The sequence below is a fragment of the Triturus cristatus genome, chromosome 1_1 (genome assembly GCF_964204655.1).
Source record: "Triturus cristatus chromosome 1_1, aTriCri1.1, whole genome shotgun sequence".
NCBI classification, from domain to species: Eukaryota; Metazoa; Chordata; class Amphibia; order Caudata; family Salamandridae; genus Triturus; species Triturus cristatus.
Window position 1 is genome coordinate 36,854,528 of NC_140579.1, and position 26,398 is coordinate 36,880,925.

The window sequence follows — 26,398 nt, forward strand, 5'->3', positions numbered from 1 at the left end:
TGTAGTTCTACTTAGGAGGTTATTGTCTAATGCATTTAGACTTATGAGAGAATTGCATAATGTGTTTATGCTGGTGAGGTTGGCGCAGAATGTAATTTGCGCCTGATGTGATGCTGTGCATAATGTAGTTTGTTACAGGCCGATGCTAAGTACAGTGATTACCAGTAGTGACTGGTTGTGTTCTATGTTTATGATAAGTTCTACATTTACTAAGTTCACTTTGTGATGGTACTGACAGTGGTCCAGTTGGCCCTGTCAGGAGTAAATAATTCCCTTGTAGATATGACCTAGTGCCAGATGGCACCATGTATATTATGTGTTTACTATTCTAATGTGTTTTGAGAATACAAAGGCTATTTTTGATATAACCTTGTGTGGAGTTCCTTTTGTAGTGTGCCTGGGATGTTGTTGCTGTGTGCCTGCGCAAATGCTTTACACATGGCCACCGGGATAAGCCTGACTGCTCGTGCCAAGCTACCGAGGGGGTGAGCAGGGGTTATCTTTGGCGTGTAACTCCCTTGCCCTGACTAGAGTGGTGGTCTCTGCCTGGATTTGGCGCAAGCCTTAGCCAACCAGAGATCCCATTTCTAACAGTCATCCTACTTGTCTTGGTTCGCAACCCATTGGAGTTTGTTGGTTATAAGATTTGGCTTACATTTTTAAGTGTAGTGAGGAGGCAAATCAATTTGACATGTTAAGCAACCAAAATATTAAAGCAAGCCATAAAACCCAGGTTAGTCACACTCAGAGCTTTTGGTGCCAAAACCAACGGATTCAGCAGGAGTTCAATAACTACATATCTAACTTTGTGGGGGCCCTCTCCGGCCACCGCCTTGGAACTTGCCCTACTGGAGGATTTTTGACTTTCATAAAAAATAGGTTTGAAGGTTAAAAAAATTAAACCAGGGCAATCCACTTGGTGTGTCCAACCTCTGCTCTATTGCAGAGGACCTGAAATTGCACCTCCACAGAGAACAGTGACTTTTGATTGGTGCTTTAGTTTTTCTTGGTGCTATTTGACCTAAACATTTAAAAATATACCTCTTTTTCCCCTGAACTAATTTTATATGCTCATGTTTTTACTCAATTTTCCTCCATTTCTTAATCAGTTGGAGATATTGTGTTCTTTTCTTTAAAATGGTTGGTACTGCTTGAACTTACTGCATACTTGTCTTGCAATTGCCTACTACTTGTGCCATAATTTCCAGGGGTTGAGCAGAGATTCCCCCAGAACTGTGTTTTGACTTAATCAAAGGGTTTGATTTGGTATGGGTACCACCCTCCCAAATTAATAGCCCCATTTCTGACAATGATAATGCATACTTGGAGGCGCAGGGCACAGCGCAGAGGCAAGATGGCGTCATTGTGATTGGAGCGCAAACCGGCACAGGTTGACCTGAGCGCTCCACTCTCCTGTGTGTTGATGGCGGCATGGTTTGAAAACCGAACGAGCTCATGAACCCTCATGAATCTTCGTGAACCCCCAGTGAGCCTTTTGCGACAAACTGACTAAATACTTAACAAGGATTAGCTGTTATGCATCCAGTCAGACAGCGGGCATTTACAGTGATTACAGCGATAACAGCGATTACAGCGATTACAGGGAGACACAGCGTTGAGCGTTGGAACCTGTTCAAGCCTACGATAATCGCAATGTGAACCCAAGAGATGTGCTATCTATGGTTATCTAATATTTAATACTGAACATCGAACACCGGCGAGATCAGTGAGATCAGCGAAAGCACCGGTATACAATCTCCTTCGAGTTACCGATAAAGATAGAGCTGTGTCTGTGGGAAAAAAAAACCCGGAGTCTAACCTGGCGGTTGTGACCTGTTTCGCAGCTCGTTCGTCAGATCTGTCCGTGGCAGCGGCAGGGACGGCTCTGGCGGTCATGTCAGCTTCTGCTACGTTCGGTCTTCGGTAATCCTACGGTGACCTGCGCTGCAACGCTAATCCCGCAGTGAGCGCTTCAAGTGATTGGTGGCTGATGCTGGTCGATGCGGTGTTTAGTCTTTCACTTTTCCTGCCTCCTAGGGCACACACTGTTTGTCGGGACAGTGCTGCTCGGCAAGAGGAGGTGGCAGAAATTCAGACGACCAGGTAATTTCTTTGAAGGTGAGAGTGAGGATAAAGGTGAGCAAGAGCAAGAGCGAGGGGCAACGCTTAGGACGGTAATTACTAACTCAAATACAAACCCACCTAGAAACATGGAGCAGGACCAGGAGCAGAGGGCTGACCCAGAGCAGAAAAACGACACCAATATTGATAATGATTTATTGGGGTGTCAAGGTGCCCCGGGTGACCAGCCTACTCCGCTTACTCAGGAGATTCACAGTGGTCATACCCGCCCAGAAACAAGAGGGCTGAAAGTCAAGATGGGGAGAGAAAAGGAGAAAGATAAGGAGAAGGAGAAAGAAAAGGATAAAGAAAGGGAAAAGGAGAAGGCCAAAATCAAAGTCACAACAAAATCGAAAGGCAAGGATAAAGATAAGAAAAAGATAAGGACAAGGATATGGTCGGTGATGATGAAGAATGTAGAGATATGATTGATTTGCTGGAGAAAAAAGCGAAGCGGCTCCAAACAATAAAAAACCTAAAGATTGCTGCAAGAAGCAGCGGACAACCAGACATTACCCAACCTCGAATATCAAACATCTTTAACACTGTGGCCAAAATATCTAACGGCCCTGTAGAGGGCTGCAGCCAACCCGGACCTGATTTGAAATCTAGTAACACAACGCTAGGGGTACAGGGAGTTAACCCCCTAACTAGCGTGTGTACTGAGAGTCTGCCAGGTGTGGGAGAAGCGTTGAATACTGCACAAACAGAATCAAACTAAGCATACGAACCAAATGAACTGTATAAGACCACACCTGTACAAACAGGGGCGCAAGGAATAGAAATACCAACAACAGCGGTCATCACAACGTTAAAAAAACCGAGTATCGGCATAAGTCTCCGCTCTGACCGTTAAAAAAACCGAGTATCGGCATAAGTCTCCGCTCTGACCGTTCCAACATTAAAGCCACTCAAGGCTTGGAAGACACCAGCTATCTGCAATGCCCTGCTCGGGACCAAGATCAGAACAAAGCCCACTCTGTGCTACAAGAACCCGATCCTGACTCAAGTTCAGGTTCTGAAATTTATGAAACCGGCGCCTCAACCTCAAGTGAGCAACAGAAATTTGAACAGACAAGTTCTGAATCTATTATGTCAGACCCTGAATTATCAGAGCTCGATGCAAAGAAACAGAAAACCTCTACAAAGAAGAAACAGGAAAGAAAAAGGGAAAGACAAAAGAGACAAAATAGACTAATGTTTGAAGACACCACGGATCAAGGGAGTAACACCGAACAAACAAACTATAAACCCAGGAATATTTTACCACAAGAATCTGATGTAAACCGAAGTCCCACGGGGAAGGCTTTGAGGAAACCTAAGATATCTAAAAACCTGCAAATTGAGATAGGTGACGATAATCGAGATCAATCAGAACTCTCCCTGTGCGATATCCTCAAATCAATTAAGAACTTTCATGAAGATGTCAAACATGATAATAAGAAAAACCACGTAGCTATCCAGAAACTTCAAGGAGCAATACAAAAGGTGGGACAAACCTGTCTAGAGATTTCGGACAGAATGGCCTCTGTGGAAATACGCACGGAAAATTTGGAGAAAGATGTCTGTGATCTACAAACACTTGGGAAAGAAAAGGATGGCATAATCAAAGACTTAATGGTGAAGGTTGAAGATCAAGAAAATAGAGCCAGACGAAACAACCTACGTTTTCTTGGGGTTCCTGAGAACGCTGAGGGAAATGATCCAAGGGGTTTTATAATCACACTACTGAAAGAATCATTTCCACAACTACAAAAGTGGGACTTTAACAAGGAAATACATCGGGCCCATCGCTTTCCCTTGATACTCCCTAAGCGAACCAAGACATCAACACAATATCCCCGTGCGTTCCTTGTTAACTTTGGCAATTTTGTGCTACGTGAAACTATTTTTGATCTCGCACGACCGACAAAAAAAAGAGAATTTAAAGACTTTGCGTTCTTTTGCAGACCAGATTGGGCCCATGCTACTGTCGAAAGAAGGTGGAGGATGAGACAACTATTCACCCCGTTTGAACGCATTGGCGCCACTGTTTACTTACAGAATCCTGCACGGTTAAAGATTATCTTTAACGGCAATACAAGAAGCTTTACTAGTGAGATTCAAGCTGAAGCGTATTTAAGAGAAATCACAATCTCAGACAAAAACAAACCCAAAAAATAACCGTAATTCTCTAAAAATAACCTAATCTGAATTTAGTTAGATATAACAGGAATGTTCAAACAAGCAAGTCATAAATGGCAAAGAGGGAGGGGAGCACAAAAAAAACCCAAAAAAAAAACACACAGGGATGTTAAGAAAATGGGAAATAAAGATATATGTCAGGTCAGCCGCCGCTTGCTGCCCTCTGACTGCAATGATGCCCACAACATGGTTCAACCTGAATCAGGTAGCCTCTCTTAGGGGAATTGGGGGGTGGGGATGGGTGGCAGGGAAGGGGGCACTGGGTTTTCTTTCTATATTTACACATTCGGTCTCAATTTGTTTTAAGGGGCTTGTGGGGGAAGTGAGATGGGGAGGGCTTACAGGCGTAACGATCAGGCTAGGAAAATTGGTATTCCTAAAGCTTCAAAATGAGTAAAATTTTAACTATTAACATATGTGGCCTAAACGATCCAAATAAAAGACAGAGAACAGCTGTTGGTCTTAACTCAATTGGGGCAGATATTGTCTGCATCCAGGAAACTCATGTTGAAAGGTCCCAAATTGTAGTCTTAAAAACTCTCGGATATAAGGTGATTACGGCAACAACTCAGAGCAATAAAACACGGGGAGTTGCAATTTTAGCTCGTAGCGGGGGTCTTCAATTCGGTAAATCAGCTGCAGATAAATCTGGTCGATGGGCAATCACCGAATGCCATTATGGTGTGGGGAAGAAATTAACTATCTGCTCGGTATACAGGTGTGTTGACGATGACCCAGGTCCTTTAGAATTTTTATCCAACGAACTGGTTCATTGGCCACTACCATTGATAGTATGTGGTGATTTTAACTTAAATCTTCCTTCAAACTGGGCACTGGGGCACAATAAACTTAAGTATCAAGGTCGAAAACCGAAAGTTTTCAGAGCCCTTGAAGAATTATGCAACACACATGGGTTATCCGACTGTTGGCAGTTGAAGTGCCCAAACAATCCAGGATACACTTTTTTTTCAAACCCACATCTTAAGTTTGCAAGGCTGGACTATATATTTGCATCACACAATATAGCCACACATAGCTCCATAGATCGACTACCCAAGGTATTGTCCGACCATAACCCTCTAACCATATGTCTTGATACTGGTAAAATAGAATCTAAACACAATAGGTGGACGTTCGAAAGGGCTCTTCTGCTGAATGAAGAATATTGTAAGGTTCTAGAGAACTGGATCCCCGAATTTTTAGAAAATAACCTAGGCAGTGCACCGCTGGAAATTGTCTGGGATACCCTTAAGGCGGGAATCAGAGGAGAAACCCTGAGATTCTCAATTAAAAACAATCAAGAGGAAAAATTTAAATTAAAAAACCTACAAAATGAATTAGCTAAAAAACAGGAAGAGCTCATAATGGCAATCCGGGGAAATATCAATATTGAAGAGGCAATTAGAGACGTTGCCATTACAAAAAATCTAATTGTAGATGTGTTCTCAAATAAAGCAATCAGTAAAGCCACCCAAAATAAAGAAAAAATCTATGAGCTCGGGGAAAGTATCGGCCATCATCTTGCAATTCGAGCTAGACAGGAACATACGGATAGTACAATTAAAGAAATTAAAGACCCCATTAAAGGCCCCACCCAAGATCCCAAAGAAATTAGAGATTGTTTTAAAAGATATTATTCGGAACTTTATACAGAGACTTATAAAAACCAATCTCAAATTGATGACTATTTGGAGACGGTTATATGGACTCAGCTTTCCCAAACCGACAGATAGCTTGGCTGAGGCGCCGCAATGGATCGAAATATTACTATCAATTAACAGTCTTCCCTCCGGTAAAGCAAGTGGGCTTGATGGAATTCCCTCTGAATTTTATGCCAGATTCAGTAAACAGCTAAAAGAGATACTTATAATGTTGTTGACCCAGGTCTTTAATGGTGGACAACCACCAGGATCTTGGGCACAAGCAAAAATAATTGTATTTCCTAAGAAAAACAAAGATCCAACCGAGTTAGGGGCTTATCGTCCAATCACCCTAATCAATAACGATTCCAAAATCTATTCCAAAATACTTGCCAGTCAGATCGCCCCACTCATACACATAATTATATCGGTCAGGCAACATGGATTTGTTCCCGGCAGATCTACCATCGATCACATACAGAGTCATCACACTCTTTGACGTGACCGAGGTGGCAGGAGACCCTATGGCACTGATATTACTAGATGCCGAAAAAGCGTTTGATAGGGTCTCCTGGCAATACCTATGGACAGCCAGGTCAAAGAGTGGAATTGGGGAAAATTTCATCAAAGCAACCCGTATGATGTATCTTAACCCAGAAGCAGCAGTTGTGATAAATGGGGATATATCCGAAAACTTTAAAGTGACGAGAGGAACGAGGCAGGGTTGTCCCTGCTCCCCATTGCTTTTTGCTATCTTCATAGATCCTTTCATTCGGAGGTTAGAATCAAATCTAGCAATTATTCCAGTGAGGACCCCTAATGGAGACACCAAAACATTAGCCTACAATGATGATATTGCCTTAACCATAACCAACCCTAGTGATGCTATAAAACTAATTGAAACAGAGGCTAATCATTTTGGTGAAGTTTCAGGCTATAAACTAAACCAACATAAAACTCAAATTGTCATTAATAATCAAATTAGCTGAGCTGATAAAAGGATTGTTGAAAATGCGACCTACCTAGGGGTAAATATCACTTCTAATCGTAACAATCTAGTCAGGTTAAATATGAATCCACTTTTGAAACAAACTGACTTATCACTGAAGAGATTACATAATTTACATTTAACAATTTTTGGCAGGAGCAATTTAATAAAAATGTTATTTTTTCCTAAATTCTTATATTTTTTTTTAGAAGCATCTGTTTAATTTTTGATCAACATATCTTTACAGAACTGGATCGTATCCTCTCTCGTTTTATCTGGGGGTACAGTAGATCGCGTAGAGCCATGAAGTTTATTAATTTACCCAAAGATAGAGGTGGACTTGCCCTACCCAATTCTAAAGCATACTGGTGGGCTAGTACACTTAATCATAGTAGAATGCTTCTAATTCCAAATCCCGCTTTAAATCCTGCCGGAAGGGTTCCAACCCCATAAGAACTTATTCTCGGGGCAGCAACGGGAGATCATCTCTAGCGCTTGACCTATGACTGTCATTTCAAAAAGGTCCGGTTTAAAACCCTTAAAGGAATCTATTACGTCTGGGGTAATGTACGCAAAATACTGGGGATTGGTAGATTTTCATACTACACGACTATCCACTGCAATCAAAATCTCCCCGCAATTTTTTCAGATTCATGTATGAAACGCTGGGTTATGTCAGGAATCACAAAACTTGGTGTATTTTTCAATCAAACTGGGTTTAATACATTTGAATCACTAAAGAATAAATTTGCACTAGAACATCGTGACTTTTACAAGTATTTGCAAGTAAGAGACTTTATGTTGAAAAAAGGGGGTGGTAACATAGCTTTTCAGAAAATACAGATAATAGATATGATTATAAAGGATAATACAATTAAAATTGGTGAAATCTACAATAATTTAATTACTAATCTACCTGACGACCTCGACAAACACATTCAGATATGGCAGGATAAATTAGAAATTTCCGAAAACTCCATTCAAATTGCATTCAACCTCTCGCAATCAATCTTAATATCAACCAAATTACAAGCACAATTTTACAAGACCTTTTTTCAGTTATACTACACTCCTAAAAAGATCGCAAATTGGAGCAATGGCAGGGGGACAAGATGATCAAGATGCGCACTTCCCGAAGTGGATTTAATACATATGTTTGCTACTTGCAAGGAACTTTATACCATTAGACGGGATATTTCTATTTTTCTTTCTAAAATCCTCAAAACCGATATTGTAATAACAGCAGAAATAGTTTTGGGGGTAGAAGGGGATTCTCGATCAACTCAAATAAGGGGATTAATATTTGTTGCAATGGCAATATTTAGAATTTGTTTAGCGTCGGCCTGGTTAGATCTACATCCACCTTCATTTCAACAATGGCGAGCACGCTTACTTGCAACTTATAGTTTTGAAATAGCCATATACAGATGTAAGGGCTTGAATAAGAAAAAGAAAGGCCTAGCTATCTGGGATCCACTCAGAGTATGGATAGAAGATATTGACTAACCCAAAAAAAGTAGTAATTGCTAATATGTCTAAATTAAAAGCGGCTATGTCATAATTTTTTCAGTTAAATGTATATATATACAAATAAACTGTAATGCCTGTAAGCTGGAGGCTGGTGGGGGTGGGGGGGGGGGGGGGGGGGTAATGCAAAATAAGCCAAAAACTCACTAAAGATTTGTTTTAAAAAAAAAAAAAGATAATGCATACTTGTATGTACATTTCTAGGTGCACTCATTATTACATTTAATGCATAATAATCTTTTTTATTGTGTAGCAATAAGTCAGTCTAGTTATTTGACGTAACAAAAACTGGATTCATTTGAAATAGTTGAGGGTTGTGATTTAGACCAGTGTATGCATTAATTTCAGAAACAATGTGGGGGAATGCGGAAAATGTACAGTCTTGTATAGTTAACATTGTACACATGAAAGTTTTTAAAATGAGTTCAGAACAGCACTCCTCTCTTCATAAAACAATTTCTATATTTACAGAAGTTATATTCTTATTTAATAGTTTGGGTCTCTCCATTAACCCTCCCACTTATCTAATTTTTAGATTTATGTGATAGCTGCTTATTTGATTGCGTTAGCTATTCCTTTGTGCAGCTGCTACTATGTCAAGAGAGATGCCAACCCTGGATCGTTTCTGTGTGATATAAACTACCAAATATATAATAAAATAACAAAACGCATCCCATACTGTGGACTGCAACAAGACCCCATAGTCTGCTTCCACTTGCACATTCCTCAATCCAGGAAGTACATCTATCAGTCCTTCAAATGGCACGTGCCCAAATTGGTTAAGATCTCCAGCTACAAACACTGGCCATGAGAAAACAACCAAAACCCAGCTTCAAAAATGACTGCATTCACTCTGCTGATTATCCTGCTCAAACAAGACTGCTTTCTGTGACTGGATCTTAGGCTAGAATTCATACCGTTTAGGACTGGAAGGGGTATCCTGTAGAAGCAATAAAACCTATTTGTTTGTGAAGGTGGTAGTGAGGAGGAAACTAGAGAGTGCAGTCCAGAATGTGTGGTCTTCTCGTGAACGTCGGGAGTTTGATCATGCAGGCTGATCGTTTTAAATCTTTTTGTGTTTTGCAGCCTCTTAGGCACGTTTGTTGACCACTTGAAGTTCGATGTCACCTTCACCTTTAATCGTCTGCCTCTCAGAGTGCAGCATAGAGCAGTGGAGCTCGCGGCACAGAAGCACCTGAAACATGTCCTCTTTCCCTCCGTGTCCTACGGGAAGTGCATCTTACCTCCTGGAACAAAACTGCGGTAAGGTCCGAATGGGAGAGGGCCAGCAGCTTTATGTTCGAGTTGTGGGGCTACAGCAAAACGAAATGGTGCTGAGTGCCCTTTCAAGTGCGTTATATGTGGGCTACATGTTTTACCTGGAGAGTGGTGCACTGAAAAACAAATGTTTGCGTTCTTCCATGGTATGGGGTCCAGTAGTTACATTTACTCTAAAGCAGTTGGTGGCAATTTAAGCATGCTTTCTCAGCTACAAATGGGCTGCAAATTAATTGAAGAAAGCCGTGCGATCACATCGTTTCTAGTTTATAAACTAGCAGGGTATAGTTTTATGAGCACTACTTTCTTGTAAGAAAGAGGTCACCAATCTGTTAACAGTGGGGATACACCCCTTATCACCTCTGCCTCGTGTGCTTTTGGATGGGAGATGTTGGAAACTTCTTGAAACCATGGGCATCATTCAGTTCACCCTGTTTTCTTCTCTGATGTGTTAGAGGCCTGAGAGGGGAGGGCTTGTGGTAGTGTTTTCATTTTTATAATTGAGATTTCCACAATGAAATCCTCAGCAGCTTGCCTTTTTTTCTTGCGTTTGATTGCGTTTTAAGGCTAACCGCAAGAGTCATTGGGACGTTTTCACTGTCAGATCTATGAATTTGTTTCGTTCTTTCACAATTTATTCAGTTTGTTGCTTCTTAACAAGATTTGAGGGAATCCCTTACCGACCATTTAAAGTAGTCTACAGAAGGAGTGTAGCAGTGTGAGGTAAGTGTAACCCTATCTGTTGTGGATGCAGCTTCAATAGGCTGGAATACAAAATCCACTTTCTTAGCGAGGATGTAAAAAGCATCATCACTAACTTAAATGCGACCTCACTAGCCATACTGGAGGTAAAAACGTATGCATTAGTGGCATTCACACACCTAAGAAGGTTACCCCCACACACTCTTACGATACCACACAACCGGCCATACCACTAGCTAAACAGGTATTTGTAATACGATAGGTCTCGCATTTACACAAGTTTAAGCTATTGGCATTGTAAATGACAATGCATTTTATTTATGTTTTAAAAACCAAAACATAAATAAAAGGCAATGCCATTTACAATGCCAATAGCTCAATCACGTGCGCGTACATGCGAGACCTATTGGTAGGCATCACGGACAACAGGAGGGAGGGCTTGGGGGGGGGGGAAGAAGGCATGGCCAATGGGCCGGAGGGCGGGAGATAAAGATGACACGGACAACACGGGAGGGAAGGGTTGTAAAGTAGGCCCCAAAGCTCGTTGTTTCTGCAGTAAGAGAAATTGGATAAAGAAAATAGTGTAACAACCGAAGAAAAGGGGCCAGTCGCCATGGGAGGTGACAAATGAAGAGGAGGCGGTACTAAGGAGGGACTACCTATCCCATTTATGAATCAGAAGCCAACATTTAGGACAGACAATGACACAAGCCAATGGCAAATAGGGGCGGAGAGTGGGCGGGGCTTCTACTCCACTAGAGCATGCGCACTGGCTCAGGCTCAACCAAAAAACTGCACGTCCAACTAAATCTCTAAGGCGGACACTATATAGACCCATTACAATCCTAGCAAGGTGCAGCTCAGACACTCACTTCACCAACCTACGAGATACCGATCATTTCGATCAGCAATGCACAAATATCATGCTGCAAGGTGTAGACGCCCAACCCCAATAACTTGATCTTGAAACTGCTCATCAAGGACCACAAGAACAAGCCCTAGAAGTCAGAGCCTACAATAAAGTGTATGTTATTCAATTGCAGGTCAGTGGATAAATCTGGCACAGGCATTGCCAAATCGATCTGGTTTCATGAGATTGACATGATATTTCGAACCCAGACTTTGGTAAATCAGTCGTCCAATCCCTTGATGGATATCTTTGCACCTCCTAATTTTACCATCAAAAACTCAATCATATGCAACGACTGGTTGGTTGGATTGCAGTTATGTACTGAAACTCTCTGCACATTAAGCCATTCATGGTGGATAATTCATCTTCTTGCAAATACATGGGAGTTGAAATACACACAGAAGGCAGTTCAACTTCTCTACCAGCCGGCAGGGGACAACCTATTGTTCCTCGAACAACTAATGGAAACAACTGTGGTACACTCCCTACTACACTCAAACTCCATCTTTCTCAGAGGCTTCAGTCTCCACTGGAACAATGAGGAAGACATACAGGTCACTACTCTGAAAAACATACTTAGCAATCATAAACTGGTACAAGTGTGCACAGGTGTGACGCACACCAAAGTGACTGTGCTTGATCTAATCATAATGAAGAGGTGCCATTACCACAGACTCCATCATCCCAACTGACTGGTCACTTAATCACCAAATCATATTCTATGTTGACACCCACACCAAAATGTCAAGAGATCAAACAAAAGCACTGTATGAGAGACACTAGAAACATGAGCTGAAATGACCTGACTTCCCTATCCTAGAGAAACCTTCCACCACTAAACAAACTAAGGAGCATACATGAGCTTACTGAGCACTACAAACCAATGTCAGATATATTAGAGGTGGTAGCTCTGGTTTGCCACAAAAGACACCAAACAAATTCTCCCATCCTTGGTTCAACAAAGAAGCAAGCAGTGGCAAAGTCAATAGGCCTTGCCTGTGTGAGAGCTATTGACATTGCCAACGTCATATAGCCATATTGTACAGCAGTGTGGCTGTTGTTCAGAATGGCTAAAGGTTAGTGACATGGAATAGAGGAGGGTGTAGTAGCGTGGAGTGGTGTGGAGTAGAATAGAGTGGTGTGGAGTTGGGCGCAGCAGCCTTAACCCCGCATATGCCTTAACCCCGCATATGCCTTAACCCCGTATATGCCTTAACCACGCATATGCCTTAACCCCGTACATGCGTGGTTAAGGTAGTGTGCGGTCTAGATGCGCGGCTGGCTGGGCACAGGAAGAGAAAGGATTGGGAGAGGAGGCAGTCTGGTAAGTGGCGCTGGGTTTTGGGGGGTGGGGGTAGTTTCTGGGGGTGGGGTCTTTTTTACGGCTCGGTGAGGTGGGGTCAGGGTTGTTTATAGGGCAGGGTTCCGGGCTTTAGGGCTCAGAGAAGGGGTGGTTGGGGTAATTTTCTGGGGTGGGGTCAATATATAGGGCTCATGGTGGAGGAGCTGGGTTCGGGGTAGTTTTTAGGATGTGGGAGTCAGCTTTTAGGGCTTGGGGCAGGGGGGAGGACAGTTTTCAGGGGTGGGGGCAGTTTAAGGGTTCGGCAGGGGGGCAGAGTCGGAAGTTATTAAGAAGGGGTGAGTTTTCGGGCTGAAGGCGGCAGGAGGAAGGGACAGTATTTAGGGCTGGGGACATTTTTAGGGCTCAAGGGCAGGTCTGGGGTCGGGGTAGTTTTTAGTACATGGGGCTTGGTTTTAGGGCTCAGGGCAGGGGGGCTGGGGTATGATCTTTAGAACTAATATCCCTTCACCAATCATGCATTTGCCTCGAAAATGCGTGGTAAAGGAATTCGTTAAGACGCAGTCTTTGTTGGGGCTGCTTGGTATAGGCACGTGTGGTTTAGCCATGCGTGCTTCTGTCATACAAGCGTGGAGTGGCATAGAGTGGGGTGAAGTGGCATAGAGTAGAATGGCAAAGAGTTGGGGGGGTTGGAGTTGCGCTGTGTAGAGTGGAGGGGCATAGAATAGAGTGGTACAGTTGTGGGTGTAAGTAATTAAATTGTCAAAAGAGACGGCTGATAGGTTGAAAGCAACAAAAAAAGGAAGCCATATGTCTGTGTTAAAAGTAGGCAACATTGCATGGCCAAGAATAACACAGGACTGCTTATAAAATTTAAAAATAGTGTGTTTCAAAAAGACGAGGAAGAACAAAGATGAGGAGGAACACATGCTTATTCCATGCTCCAAGGAAGGAGGAGCTGAGACAAGGAGGGAAGGTAAGCTTATGGGCAAGCAATCTAAAGACTGCAAAAGAGTGACAACAAAAACAACTAATTGTATACTGTGGGCGCATTGTAAGCCCATTGAATTGTAAACAATCCGTCTAGCTGTATACACTGTGTAAGCTCAACCTAAAAAGGAAGAGACTCATACTTGCTGAGAGAAAGTATGGATACAATAACCCTCATCTGGCCATCAAAAACCACTACGGAAGCTAAGAAACCCCTACAATAAGACAATAGGGAATGCAAAAGTATCTTTTTTCAAATCTCAACTAGACCGAGCCAAAAATAGGCCAGTGAAAGTTTTCAAAATTGTCAGGTGGCAAACTGGATCTTGCAATCCCACAGTGATCGCGAGTACCTGCCAGGAAAACTCTAAAGCCTTCTAACCTTCAAGGAGGAAATACTGAAAATTGAACCAACAGCCACATCGGATAACAATATACTCCACGATCAGTGAGAAATCACATTAGTGGACAAACCCTGAACCCACATTCAGCCCACTGAGACCTAGAATGAGGCCGCATGGAGCAAGTTCAAAACCATCACTGAAGATGAGATGAACAAGCATCTATAAACCAATATCTGATTTCTATCATTCAATCCCCCCCACAATCATAAGACATCATTCAATTTGTTTCCACTCAGGACGAAAATAGTAAATTCCTCATTAAATCAAGGAACCATACTAGAATGTTTGAAGATAGCGAAAGTGACACCTCTCCTAAAAAATGTCAGATACTACAGATCTAAATAATTTCCATCCAATGTCTAACAGCCCCTTCCTCGCAAAGCTGCTAAAGAAATGTATACTTAACCGCATTCATCAGCCAGCCCCAACAGCTGCAGGACGTCTCTGACTGCTCGGCCTCAGGCTCCCATTCACTGCCCTGTCGCCCCTCTAAAGAAAATTACATTCTCCAGGCGGATCTATGTACTGCCAAGCTGCTTGTTTTCAAATAATTAACCTTTGAAGCCCCTGCCTCCCACTTTGGAGACTCTAGGAACTTTACGGGCAGTTTAACTTCAAAATACATGCTCACCACTGTCCTGAAGATGAACCCCAATAATTGGGTTCGAAACGCCGTCGACCACCCCACAACATGAATTCTTTATAACTTGTAAAGATCAATTATGGAATTCAACTACTATATTGTTGTCAATGCGATGTCTTTTTAAAACTACTATCACTATTTCACACCACGCTTTTCTTATTTTGTGAGCATTCTAAAATTGACTTTGTTTAAATAAATACCTGCTATCTTTTGACCTACATGACCCTTTACGTACTTTGTCTCCTGCTCCCTACGGAATTGATTTCACTTATCTTAAAAAACAAGTGACCCTGCCTGGGTCACCTTTTCTATTGGACCCTTTTGGGCCATCCTTGAACCATTGTTCTTAACTCTTCTTACTTAACCAGTTATGTCAACATATTAAACAGTACAGTCTACTAGACAAGTTCAAGTCTGGTTTCAGACCAGGTCACAGCACTGAATCGGCCATCGTAATCATCATGGATGCCACTTAACATACTGGACCAGAACGACTCCTGCCATTCTCCTACTCTACCCATCTGTGGCATTCCACACAGTTGACCACAACTGCCTTCTAGAGTTACTTGAATGCAGAATGGGGCTATCTGGAAGCGTGCAAAAATGAAATCCCTTGAGATAACCCTGGATAAAAATCTCAACATGCGGGCGTACATCAGAGCATCCACACGTAGTGCATTTCTCCAACTTAACCTCAAGAAGGTGAAACTTTTAATCCCACCACAAGAGCTCAGGTTCGCGGTCCAATCCTTAGTTGTATCCAGACTGGAATATGGGTGTGCAACACTAAGAGGTTTACCGAAATAAAGCACAGCATCACTCAAGGGGTCTGTGAATGCCACAGTGAGACTAATAACTGATACTAGAGACGCTTTGAACATATTACACCTGCTGTAAAGTCTCTCAACAGGCTACTAGTCGAAGCAAGGATCCAGATGAAGATAGTGTGGCTGATGCATAAAGCCCTACACCATGATACACCGGAGTACCTTAAAAAACAAGCTCAAGATTTCAGGGGGTAGTTAATCTCTACAAAGTGCCAACTCCCTCTTGCTGGAACCACAGATTCAGAAAAAAGAAAACCTGGGCCCACACTCCACTGGATCCACGCCAATAATATGGAACTCTCTCCCGTCGGAGGATTGGTTGAATTCATCAAATAACTGTTTCAAGAAAGAGGTTAAAAGGATTTTTCTAGACAGATTCTTAACATAATGCAAGGTTCTAACCAACCTCAACTCCGAGACCCTTGCAGCAGGGTCATTGTGCTCACATAAATGCACATGTACGTGGAACTACTGGCACCACACAAGAAGCCCTATCTTGAACCACAAACTCTCTTGTGATTATTATGGTTTGTGTATATGAGCTACTAGGTTATGTAACACATTGTGGGGGTTGCTTTGCTCAGCACTCTGAAACCTTTGGATCACGTTTTCACGTTATAAAACTATATAAATAAAAAATATATATATATTTAAGGCCCTTCTAGGAAGCTCACTAGTGTATCATACGGACCAACAGCATACTGACATCACACTGGACTTTACAAATGATTTGTCTGTTTTCAGCGGACAGACTAATTTTTTGGTTTATGGGAAAATCTCAAAACTTAGTGGCAGCTTCACCCTTGTGTTGCGATTAATGTTATTTCCAGTGAATCGGATCTTCAGTTTTGTCTCCTGCAAACTGGAGTGTGGAATTCTCACCCTGGATACTAATCTTGGATATAAATTTGGTTGGGTGTTAGCATGACCTGTGATGTCTATTGATTGATGGTTGGGATACCCGTGTCATTCCGCTTCAAATTTACTTTGCAAACCTGAATATATGATTGTGTTTATACAAGTTATGTTTTTAAAATATGCAGAGCTATAGCTCAACACTGGGCGACAGACCGCATGTATGAAAGGGACCCTTCTGTTTGCATGTGAGGATCTAAGGCACGGACAGTGATTTGCTTCGGATTGCACCTTTTGATTGTTTGGGGAATGTAAGATTATTCGGTGTCCACATTAAAGAAAGTTAACCTCTAGTCCATGTTTACTTCTATTGATTGGTACTGCTAGCTAGTGGATCCCATTCAGGATATTACCTTTCCTGTCTCTGTTCTTAATTTATTTAGACTCTTCGATCGCAACCTGGAGAGTAACCAGGAACAGTTCAATGCTGTTCATCAGATAGTGACTGGATCCTCCAGGCCTGCTCCATACCTGATTTTTGGGCCACCTGGAACTGGGAAAACAGTAACCTTTGTTGAGTCAATCAAACAGGTAACTACAGTTCTTACATTCTCTTGCACTTTGTGTTCTTGCAGTTAAATTATGTTAGTTTAGAAGTGACTCGTCTTCTGAAGGATTGTCATCGTTGCTACGCATTTGCACTAGTGGTAAGAGACCTATTTGTGTTATTGCATCGGGATTTTAATACACCACCAAACATAACAGACATTTGCAAAATCATTTTTGGCCTATTGGCTTTGCCGGAACTGTGCAGCCTCAGCAAAACGTTTTTTGCCAATGCTATACCAAAAAAAAAGCCATGACCTGGATACATACATGCACCTCAGAATGCCGCTAGCTGCTACATCCTTCTCTAATCATGTGCCTTTGAAATGGCATGGGTGCCATTTTTTTCTTTTTATTGATTGAAAATGCCACATAGAGCAGTAAAATAGAATAAAAACTGGTTTTTTTAACACTGGGCAGCCTGGAAGAAATGGGAGACACTAGACACACAAATTGAAAAAAAATATTTAAAGGACAATGAGGGTTGAGGGAGCAACAAAGATGGTGGGGGAAGCAGTAGGAGTAGACAGAAGAGAAATAAATGAACCTGAGGCTGAAGGAGGTAATAAAGAAATGTAAAAACAAATACAGGTTGGGGGAAGAAATGGTCGGGTGGGGTCGAAGAGAGTGATGCAGAGCATGCCGATGCAGGTATTGGGGTGGCCATGCAGGGACAGTCTTTAGGATGCTATCAAAGAAACGTGTGCGCCCTCACATAGTACTTAAAAAGGAAAAAAGTAGCCTGCGTGTGTGCAGTGGAAGGGATAATAGTCATACAGTCAAAAGAGTGGCAAAGAAACTGTGCTCCAGGGTACTGACAATCAAAACAAACATTGGGAAGGCCAGGAGTTCTTACCTTTGGGACCTATTGGCTTTACTGTATCCAAACAAAAGGGGGGGGACCAGGAGCTGGTTAATGGTCCAGTGCCTGTGCTCCGGGAAGTCAATAGGGTAATTACTAGAAGGCACTGTTCCGGGGTCGGTCTGGTTGAAAGTCAACCAAAACCGTACCTCAACAAAGGGAAAGTAAAGAGAAGGGTCTATGTGTTAGAGGTCTAGGATTGGGTACTCAGGATAGGGGGGAGACAGCATAAGTGTCTCTTGTTGCCCTCACACACCCCGAGGGATGTCATGCTTCATCATCGGGCGGTGCTCCTCGTCGGGCCGGCGGTGCAATGCCCTACGGGTCCCCCGAAGGGTCTCTTTAGCGGAGATCTTTTAAGAGAGCTGCCGATTGGTGCATGCGGGTATGTGGAGGGGGAGTACCAGGATCAGTGGTGGCTGTAGTGTGTGCAGGAATAAAAATACCTAAGGGTTACCTGGGAAACAAATTTAATAAGAAGGCACCCTTGGTACACTAAAATACGTGGAAAAAATGTTACTAATCAAAACGTGATGTGTTTAGTAGTAACTGAAAGTACAGGTCAAATGGTCGACATGTTTCGCGCCTATTAGTGGTCAAAATGATCCATGGCGCTTCATCAGGACCAGCAGAGGTGAAGAGTGTGGGGAAAGATGCCCAGACTATGTGTAGTGGGAGGGGTAAAATATCACCCTCTCACTCGGCAAATAAAAGGGGGGGGGGGGAGCAACGCCTTTCTAGTGATGGTGTACAGATTCAGCAAGATACTGTGCATTACATCACCAAAAGCAAAAAATAAAATATGCACTACTTTTATTTACTGATATGTGATGAATCTGCACATATAATAAAAAATAAATGAAAAAGCTTTTTTGTTGCTTTTTGGTTTTGTTTTTGAGGTGGATGAGTTGGCAGTCATTGTCTTCCCTAAAAGACAGTGGCTATTTGGGCAAATAGAGGAATGGATGGAGGGAAGCCACAGGGAGTGGCGGTAGAAGGGAAAAACAGTACACAAAAGAAAAAAATAGAGTGGGGGAGCGCTCTTGTGGAGTGCTCAAGTGAAAAGAAAAAGTAACTTCCTAATAGTGGGCAGTGGAAATACAGAAGCCAGCCTATCGGAGATTGTATACAGGCTGTAGGAAGGTGGAATCTGACTATATGGTTGCCCCCACTTTTTGTCCTGGTGTTTTGCTGGTTTATGACTTAGTTGGACTGGGACCCTGCTATTCAGGGCCCCAGTCTATCTGCTTTCTCTGTAAAATGGTTTGCATGTACATTAGGTACATATCTAATTGGATTCTGGAGTGCCTTATACGCCCCTAGTATATGGTATACTATGTACCTAGGGCATAGGTACCTCAGAGGCCTACCAGGGGCTGAAGCCTGTATTATGCCACCCCTGGGAAGCACTCCAAAATGGCACCACAGGTCTGCTACTGCAGCCTGGGTAAGGGTGTTCTTACACCCCTTACAGTGGTAGAGGCTACCTATATCACTACCATTACACACACATATAAAACCTATAAGTAACTCCTATGGCAGGCCTTAACAATCCTGAAGGCAGAGTGCTTGGTTTTTATGTGAGATGGTGCCCCTGCATGAGCAGAGCCCCTCTGCAGTGTTCGGAGTACCTCCTCTGATGCTCTTTGTGGTGCAGCCTGACCATATGCTCTTAAGTGCATTATATCCTCGCGGTAAATGCTAACTTTGGGAGGGCTGCACGGAAACATGTCGTGTTTGGTGTCAAATGCTTTGGAATACTACCCCCGCCAGTTCTGGTGGCGGGGGTAGCATTCCACCCTTCTAGAGAGAGAGACATGTTCACACTGTTCTAACCCGGTAGGACTTTCCTGAGCCCTGGCATCACAAAATGGATGCCTCTGCTGCTGACCGAAACTCCGGCAGGGGAGGCCTGGACAATAGGTTTCCTGTTGAAGGGAGGTGTAACCACCTCCCCAGACAGGCAGAGGTGTATTGGGGCTGGGCGGGAGCACTCTCTGGTGCTTTGAAGTCCTGCACTGGGGGCACACTTGGTGTCCCTGTGCATAGTCCAGTTCAATCCGGTTGCAGGGGCTACCTGCCCCTGCTTTGGTGCGAAACTGGACAAAGGAAATGGGTGTAACCACCCCTCTTTCCAAACCCTCCCATAGGTGGGTCCCTAGAGTATGTCCAACCCCCTAACTTAGTATAAGTATGGGAACCCAGTCCATGTGACTTTAGATTACCCTGGACGAAACTCTGCAGCATATATCCTGGACCTTCGACTTTCAATCTCGACTAGAAGACGGAAGAAATCTCCCTTGGGGTCAAGGAGTGACTCCCCTGCTTGGCAGGCACCAAAGAAGCAACTGACCGGTCTGCAATTCTGAAGCTCCCGCCGGACGCCGAAGTCCCAGAGGTGGATTTCCAGACTTCCCCGAGGCTACCCTGAGTCCACAGCAAAGCTGAGGCCCGTGCCTATCGTGGGTGACGTGGAACCGTGACCCCTGAACACCGTGAACTTTTGCAGCAACACAATCTGAGGTTCTGTAATTCTCGAGTCTGACTCAATTTTGTTCTGTGCCACCATGTTGTGTTGCTCTCACGTAGGCCTGTGAAGGTAGCCTGTCGAATAAAGTGGCCTGGCCTTCTTAGTTCATGTATACATTAACTAGGTTTCTTTTTGACTCTGAAATGAACTGTAAGAAACTGACCTCTGCACCTGAAACTGACCCCGCAAAGCCAATTTCCCTGATCGATCTTTGTCTGAGATTGCCAATCAATGTTCAGGACATCGTTAATAATTAGTTTCCTTGCACATGCCTTATCTTGTTCAGCATCTGTTACCGTTTCTTTTTTTTATGTTTCTTCATTACATGGGTTATGCTTTCAATTATAGGTTTGTCCGGCTTGTGGAGATTGAATTTGGGACATTCCTAATAATTAACTTTTGGGTTGGGATACTGTAAATTGAGTTTTTGTTGTGTGACACTTTGTTTGAAAATGTACCTTATTGGATAGAATTTTGTGCAGTGGGTGTACATTTATAATGTGAATATTGGGTATAAAAGGAGACGTCTCGCCTTAGTAAAATGAGCAGTCTCCTGAGAATTTACACCGTGATGTATTTCTAGGATCACTGTTACTAGCTGCAGCTAATAAACTTGGTCTCTGATGCCATCCAGAAGTATTCCGTGTCTCTGTATACCAAGACAGGTGAACTCGAAGATTTTAGGCGTGCCCCTGACGCCGCTGGGTTAAACCCCGGTTCTTCAACTGGCGCCCAATGTGGGGCGACTTCAGCAGTACTGGTCCAAGCCCGAGGATTGTGAGGAGCCCCGTGAGGAAATTCTGGAGGATAGCCGCCACTTCATCGACCCCTGCATGTCTACGTGGACCGAAGGTTTTTTTTCTGCGAGGCTTCCCCTTTCCGACGGCTGCGAAGGACTACTGCCCTGACTGTCGCCCTGTCTTGTCCCTCTTGTGATGATTTGTAAGGCGAGACGTTAGACGGTCTTCTGGTGGCGTGACAGACATTTTGGTTAAGTATAAGTGGGTCGCTCCCACGACTTTGTTTTGTTTCTTGGTTTTGATTCGGCCATTGTAATAGTCGAAGCCGGGGGGTTCGTATATTTGCGAGTGTATCATTTTTGATAACCCCTTGAAGTTTGAAGCAAGACTAGTGAGCTAAAAGATGCCTGGTTTTAACAAATTTAGGAAATGGTTTTGATGTAGTTGTAATAGGGATACCTCCGGTTGGAACTCCAACTTATGAGCTCTATTCAAAGCATGGTGTAGGTCTCATTACCTTTAATGAAGTATGGGTCCGTTATACAAGGAAAGATGGTGTTTTACGATGGCCCCAACATGGTAGTTTTGAATCAGATGTTTTAGATAACCTAGAAGTTGCGCTATTTAAGAAGAAAGCCCGGCCGGCGATGTTTGACTCTTTCCGCCTTTGGCGTAAGGAAGCCAAACAGCGAGAAATTAAGCAAGCTAAGAGAGATAGGAAGGAAAGGAATATATCGGTAATGCAAGCTGCTAGGCAGTTTAAGGAAGATGAAGAAGATCGTGCGATTGAAGTGTCAGATAGACAACATTGCATGGCCATTGACAAATGTTTTCCGGCTTTGCCACCTCCCCTTTCAAATGTGACTGTAGACCCTGAAAAGGATCCTTTGATGTCACATTTACTGAGATTACCACCCCCTTATGTGCAGGGTGCTACTGCACCTCCGTTACCTCCAGTTGTTGCACCCCTTGTTGTCGTTCAACCCCCTGTTGTTGTTCAGCCACCCGTTGCTTCACAGGTGGTTCTTCCTCCCCTGGCGCAGCCCCCTTCAGGGCCGCCAGCCTTGCCACCAGCCTTGCCTCACTCCTTTGCCTTACACTCCTTTATCTTCGACTTCTCTTATTTCTGTCCCTACGTCTCTGTCACCTCAAAACACTTTGTCTCCTGTCCTCATGTCAACTTCTTCTCCTTCTGCTTGGCAACGAATGACTGAGACTGTCACTAGTCTTTTGTTTCCTTTCTTTGGGTCACTGAATATGACCCCTGTTTCTGAACGTAAGCAGAGACGTAGTCAGCTCCCTGGTCCTGAAGAGCGGGCAGTGTTAGATCTCCTTGCTCGTAGATGGGTTTCGAATACCTCCAAGTACAGCCCACAAGTGGTTATGGATATCTTCCTACAGTGGGAGGCACCAAAACAAAGGTATGTTTTTGATGTCATGTGTACCTTCCTTCGTCAGGAGTGGGAAGATAATGAGTTGGGTTCACTTCCATTGGAATTGCTTAATGTTCAGTCTGAATTTGCTAAAGGGACGATGTTGAGGAAGCGGTAGAGACACTACTCACTTTTAGGTCTAGACTTCCACCTCAGTCATTGTTCGAACCTGACCCTTCTATTAGTAGAAAAGTGAAGCAGTATCCTATGAGAGAGGTTCCCCCTGTATGGAGAAAGGCAGTTGTGGCTGATGCCGCTCATGGTATTGCGGCTGTACCGGCTCATTTTCAGCGAGTGTGGGTTCATGTCCCTTGGAAGAGAGCTGAGGTCCTGGCTCTTAAGCAGACTTTGCCTGACCCCCATAAAAATCCTGCTGGTTATTATAAGGAGTTGTCTCAGACCGTTGATGCGTGTGTTATGAATTTAGCTGACATAGATATGTTGATGGGTAATGTAGTTCCTCAACCCTTGTGGGCGAAGATCCGTCACGAGGATCACGCGCCAGAGTTAGGAGATACGTGGGTTAATATTACGGCTGCAGATGGGCGGCAGGTAGGAGGTGCCAAACCTGAACCCTTAGTCGCAGAACTACCTGGTAGGATTATTAATTTAATGAAAACTATGATGCCTCCTCTGCGGGTGAATTGGGACAAGTTAGCAGCATGCAAACAAAAGAAAGACGAGAGTGTGTCTGATTTCTTCACTAGGTTTGAGGAAACATTCATTGATCATAGTGGTCAGGATATGAGTACAGAAGGTGGTCAGAGGTTGTTTGTAAATAAGTTTGTTTTTAATTTACTTCCTGAACTTTCTAATAAGTTAAAGGACTCTGAGATTTCATGGGCTGTTTCTTCTTCGGCTCAGATATTGGCTACTGCACACTACTATGAGAATAGAGATAAAGATTAGAAGGATAAAGTAGAGAAGAAGACTAGAGAATTGAAAACGAAAGTTCTTCTGCAGCAGGCTTATCCGCCTCGCCCTAATCAGCGTCAGTTTCAGCAACCTTCCCAGTTTCAGCAACCCCCACAGTTTCAGAAACTGTTGCAGAAGCCTGAGTCTTTTGCTTCGCGACTCCCGCTAGGCCCTAATCAGTGTGCTTATTGTAAAGAAGAAGGTCTCTTCAAGAATAGTTGCCCGATCTTGCTACAGCGTGCGAATGGCAAGTCTGGTCTGAGAGGTCGTGGTGGTTTCCAAAAAGTACCTAGGGGTAGGGGACGTGGTACGTTTCCCCAGAATGAACGTTCCTTTTCCCCTCAGAATTCTATTAATTATTTTGACCAACAGAATGTTCCGACCGTCCAGTCCGCTCAGTACTACACTGATGATTATTATGTTGGAAGTGAGAGTGCTGGTTTTAATGATAGTTAGGACAGCCATGGACAAAGGGAGGGAGTAGTGTCAGTTCCAGTAGACCAGAGTGGACCTTATGTTGAAGTGATTACATCAGGTGTGGCAGAACCTTTTCTTTTGGATACTGGTGCAGCAAAGAGTTCTATCATGCACTCTAAACTCCCCGGCGCACCATTGTCTGGCTTGACCAATGTTTCAGTAGGATTTTCTGGCTCCCCAGTTCGTAATCCGGTTTCTTGTCCTTTGCCCCTTTCTATTGGTCCCTGTGAATTGGAGGCTCCCCTTATTCTAACGACAGGCTGTGGTGAGAATCTGTTGGGTTTGGACTTGTTGAAAAGATTGCATGCGACATTACATTGTTCTCCTTCGGGAGTACATCTTACGGTGGGTAAGAAAGTGATTTCCCCGATGTATCTGTCTAAGGATCGCCTTCCACTGGAACTGCGTTCTCTCCCTGATACACTTTGGGCTACAGGTCCCAATGATGTTGGTCTCTTGCAGATTCCACCCTACGTTGTTACCCTTAAGTTGAATGCTAAATTACCTCGCATTCCCCAGTACAAAATTTCCAGTGATGGTTTTAGCGATTATCTATGATTTGGTTGAGAAAGGTGTGGTTGAAGAAACGAGAGGTAATGTGTGTAACAGTCCTGTTCTGCCTGTCCTTAAGCGTACTGACTCTTCTCAGCCACCTGTGTATTGGTTTGTGATCGACCTTCGAGAGGTCAATAAGATCGTTGTGCCACAGTTTCCTGTTGTCCCGGACATTACTGCTTTGACTATGATCCCTGCCTCAGCTGCTTGGTTTTCTGTTATTGATCTGAAGAACGCTTTCTTCAGTATTCCGATTGCTGAGGAAAGTAGGGATATTTTTGGCTTCTCTTTAGGAGGCTGCAGTTTCCGGTTTAAGCGCGCTCCTCAAGGTTATTGTGAGAGTCCCTCCATTTACAGTCAGGCTTTGAAACCTCAGCTTGATACTCTTGCATTGCCTTCTGGTGTTACTCTTATCCAGTATGTTGATGATCTGTTGGTTGCTGCTGATGAAGAGATTTGTAAAGAAGTTACTCTTTCTTTGTTGCGTCACCTGTCTGACCTTCATCATAAAGTGTCACCTTCGAAGTTGCAGTATTGCCGCCAAGAAGTGACCTACTTAGGTCATCTCTTGTCGAAGGGGGAAAGGCGATTGACCCCAGAGCGTATACAAGCGATTGCCCAAATGACTGTGCCATGCACACAGAGAGAGGTGCGTGCCTTCTTAGGTATCACCTCGTATTGTAGACAGTGGATTCCGAATTTTTCTTTGCTAGCGAAACCTTTGTTGGCACTTACTCTTAAGGACACACCACACCCTCTTCCTTGGTCTGACAAATGTCAGAAGAGTTTTTCCGAATTGCGTGATGCATTGTGTTCTGCTCCGGTGTTGGGTACCCCCGACTACAGTAAACCTTTTACACTTTAGGTACACGAGAGAGAAGGTTGTGCATTGTCAGTGTTGACGCAACAATTTGGAGACAAGCAGCGCCCATGTGCGTATTTGTCAGCTACTTTAGATCCGGTAGCTAGGGTGTTGCCTAGTTGTCTAAGAGCTACAGCGGCAGCGGCTGTTTCTATCCGAAAGTCTGCTGGTTTGGTATTGGATAATACATTGATTGTGATGGTCCCACATGCAGTGGATACCCTATTGAATAGAACTTAGACTCAACATCTTACCATTGCGCGTTTGTCAGGTTATGAGTTGACGCTTTTGGCTAGCCATGTGCACATCAAGCGGTGCAACACATTGAATCCAGCTACATTGTTGCCGATTTTTGTAGAGACAGATGCTCAGGAACAGCATGACTGTTTTCTCCGGACAGAGGAAGAAACGAAGGGTAGAGTTGATCTGAAAGATACTCCTCTTTCGAATCCTGATGGTACCCCATGGGTAGATGGTTCGTGCTTTAAGCTTCCGAATGGAGAGACGACTGCAGCAAATGCTGTCACAACTTTGCACACGATTGTTGAAACAGCACGTATTGCACAGAATTTCAGCGCAAGCAGCGGAGTTGATAGCATTGACTAGAGCGTGTGTGTTGTCAAAAGGAAAGAGTGCATGTTTATACTGATAGCCAATACGCATTTGGCGTTGCTCACAGTTTTGGTCGCTTGTGGAAAGAGAGAGGATTTCTTACTTCCCATGGTACGAAAATTCAGCATGGACAATTAGTGAGAACTTCTTGAATCACTTACTTTGCCGACCCAAATTGCGATAGTGAAGTGTAGTGCGCATAAGAAGGTTACGGATGATGTGGGTCAAGGGAATGCATTTGCAGATGAAGTAGCGAGAGAAACGGCGAAAGATGTGACGAGTCGGATGTATGTTGCAGGTCCTGCCAGATGGGTTGTGGAAGGAGGAAAGTGTGAAGATGATTCAGGCAGAAGCTACTGAGAAAGAATTGAGTATGTGGAGAGAGAGTACGGGAATGTTGGATTCAACAGGCTGTTTGGTTGAGTTGTCAGAGCACC

The 26,398-nt window shown here is 43.6% G+C and overlaps 1 protein-coding gene across 1 annotated transcript in view; it reads left to right on the forward strand.

Moving 5' to 3' along the window:
* LOC146869280 (RNA helicase MOV-10-like) overlaps positions 1 to 26,398 on the forward strand; it is a 283,487-nt gene that overhangs the window by 15,665 nt on the left and 241,424 nt on the right. The window contains exons 4-5 of the mRNA XM_085633089.1: positions 9,547 to 9,723; positions 16,813 to 16,960. Coding sequence (XP_085489215.1) covers positions 9,547 to 9,723; positions 16,813 to 16,960 — 325 coding nt within the window. The remainder of the gene's footprint in view (positions 1 to 9,546; positions 9,724 to 16,812; positions 16,961 to 26,398) is intronic.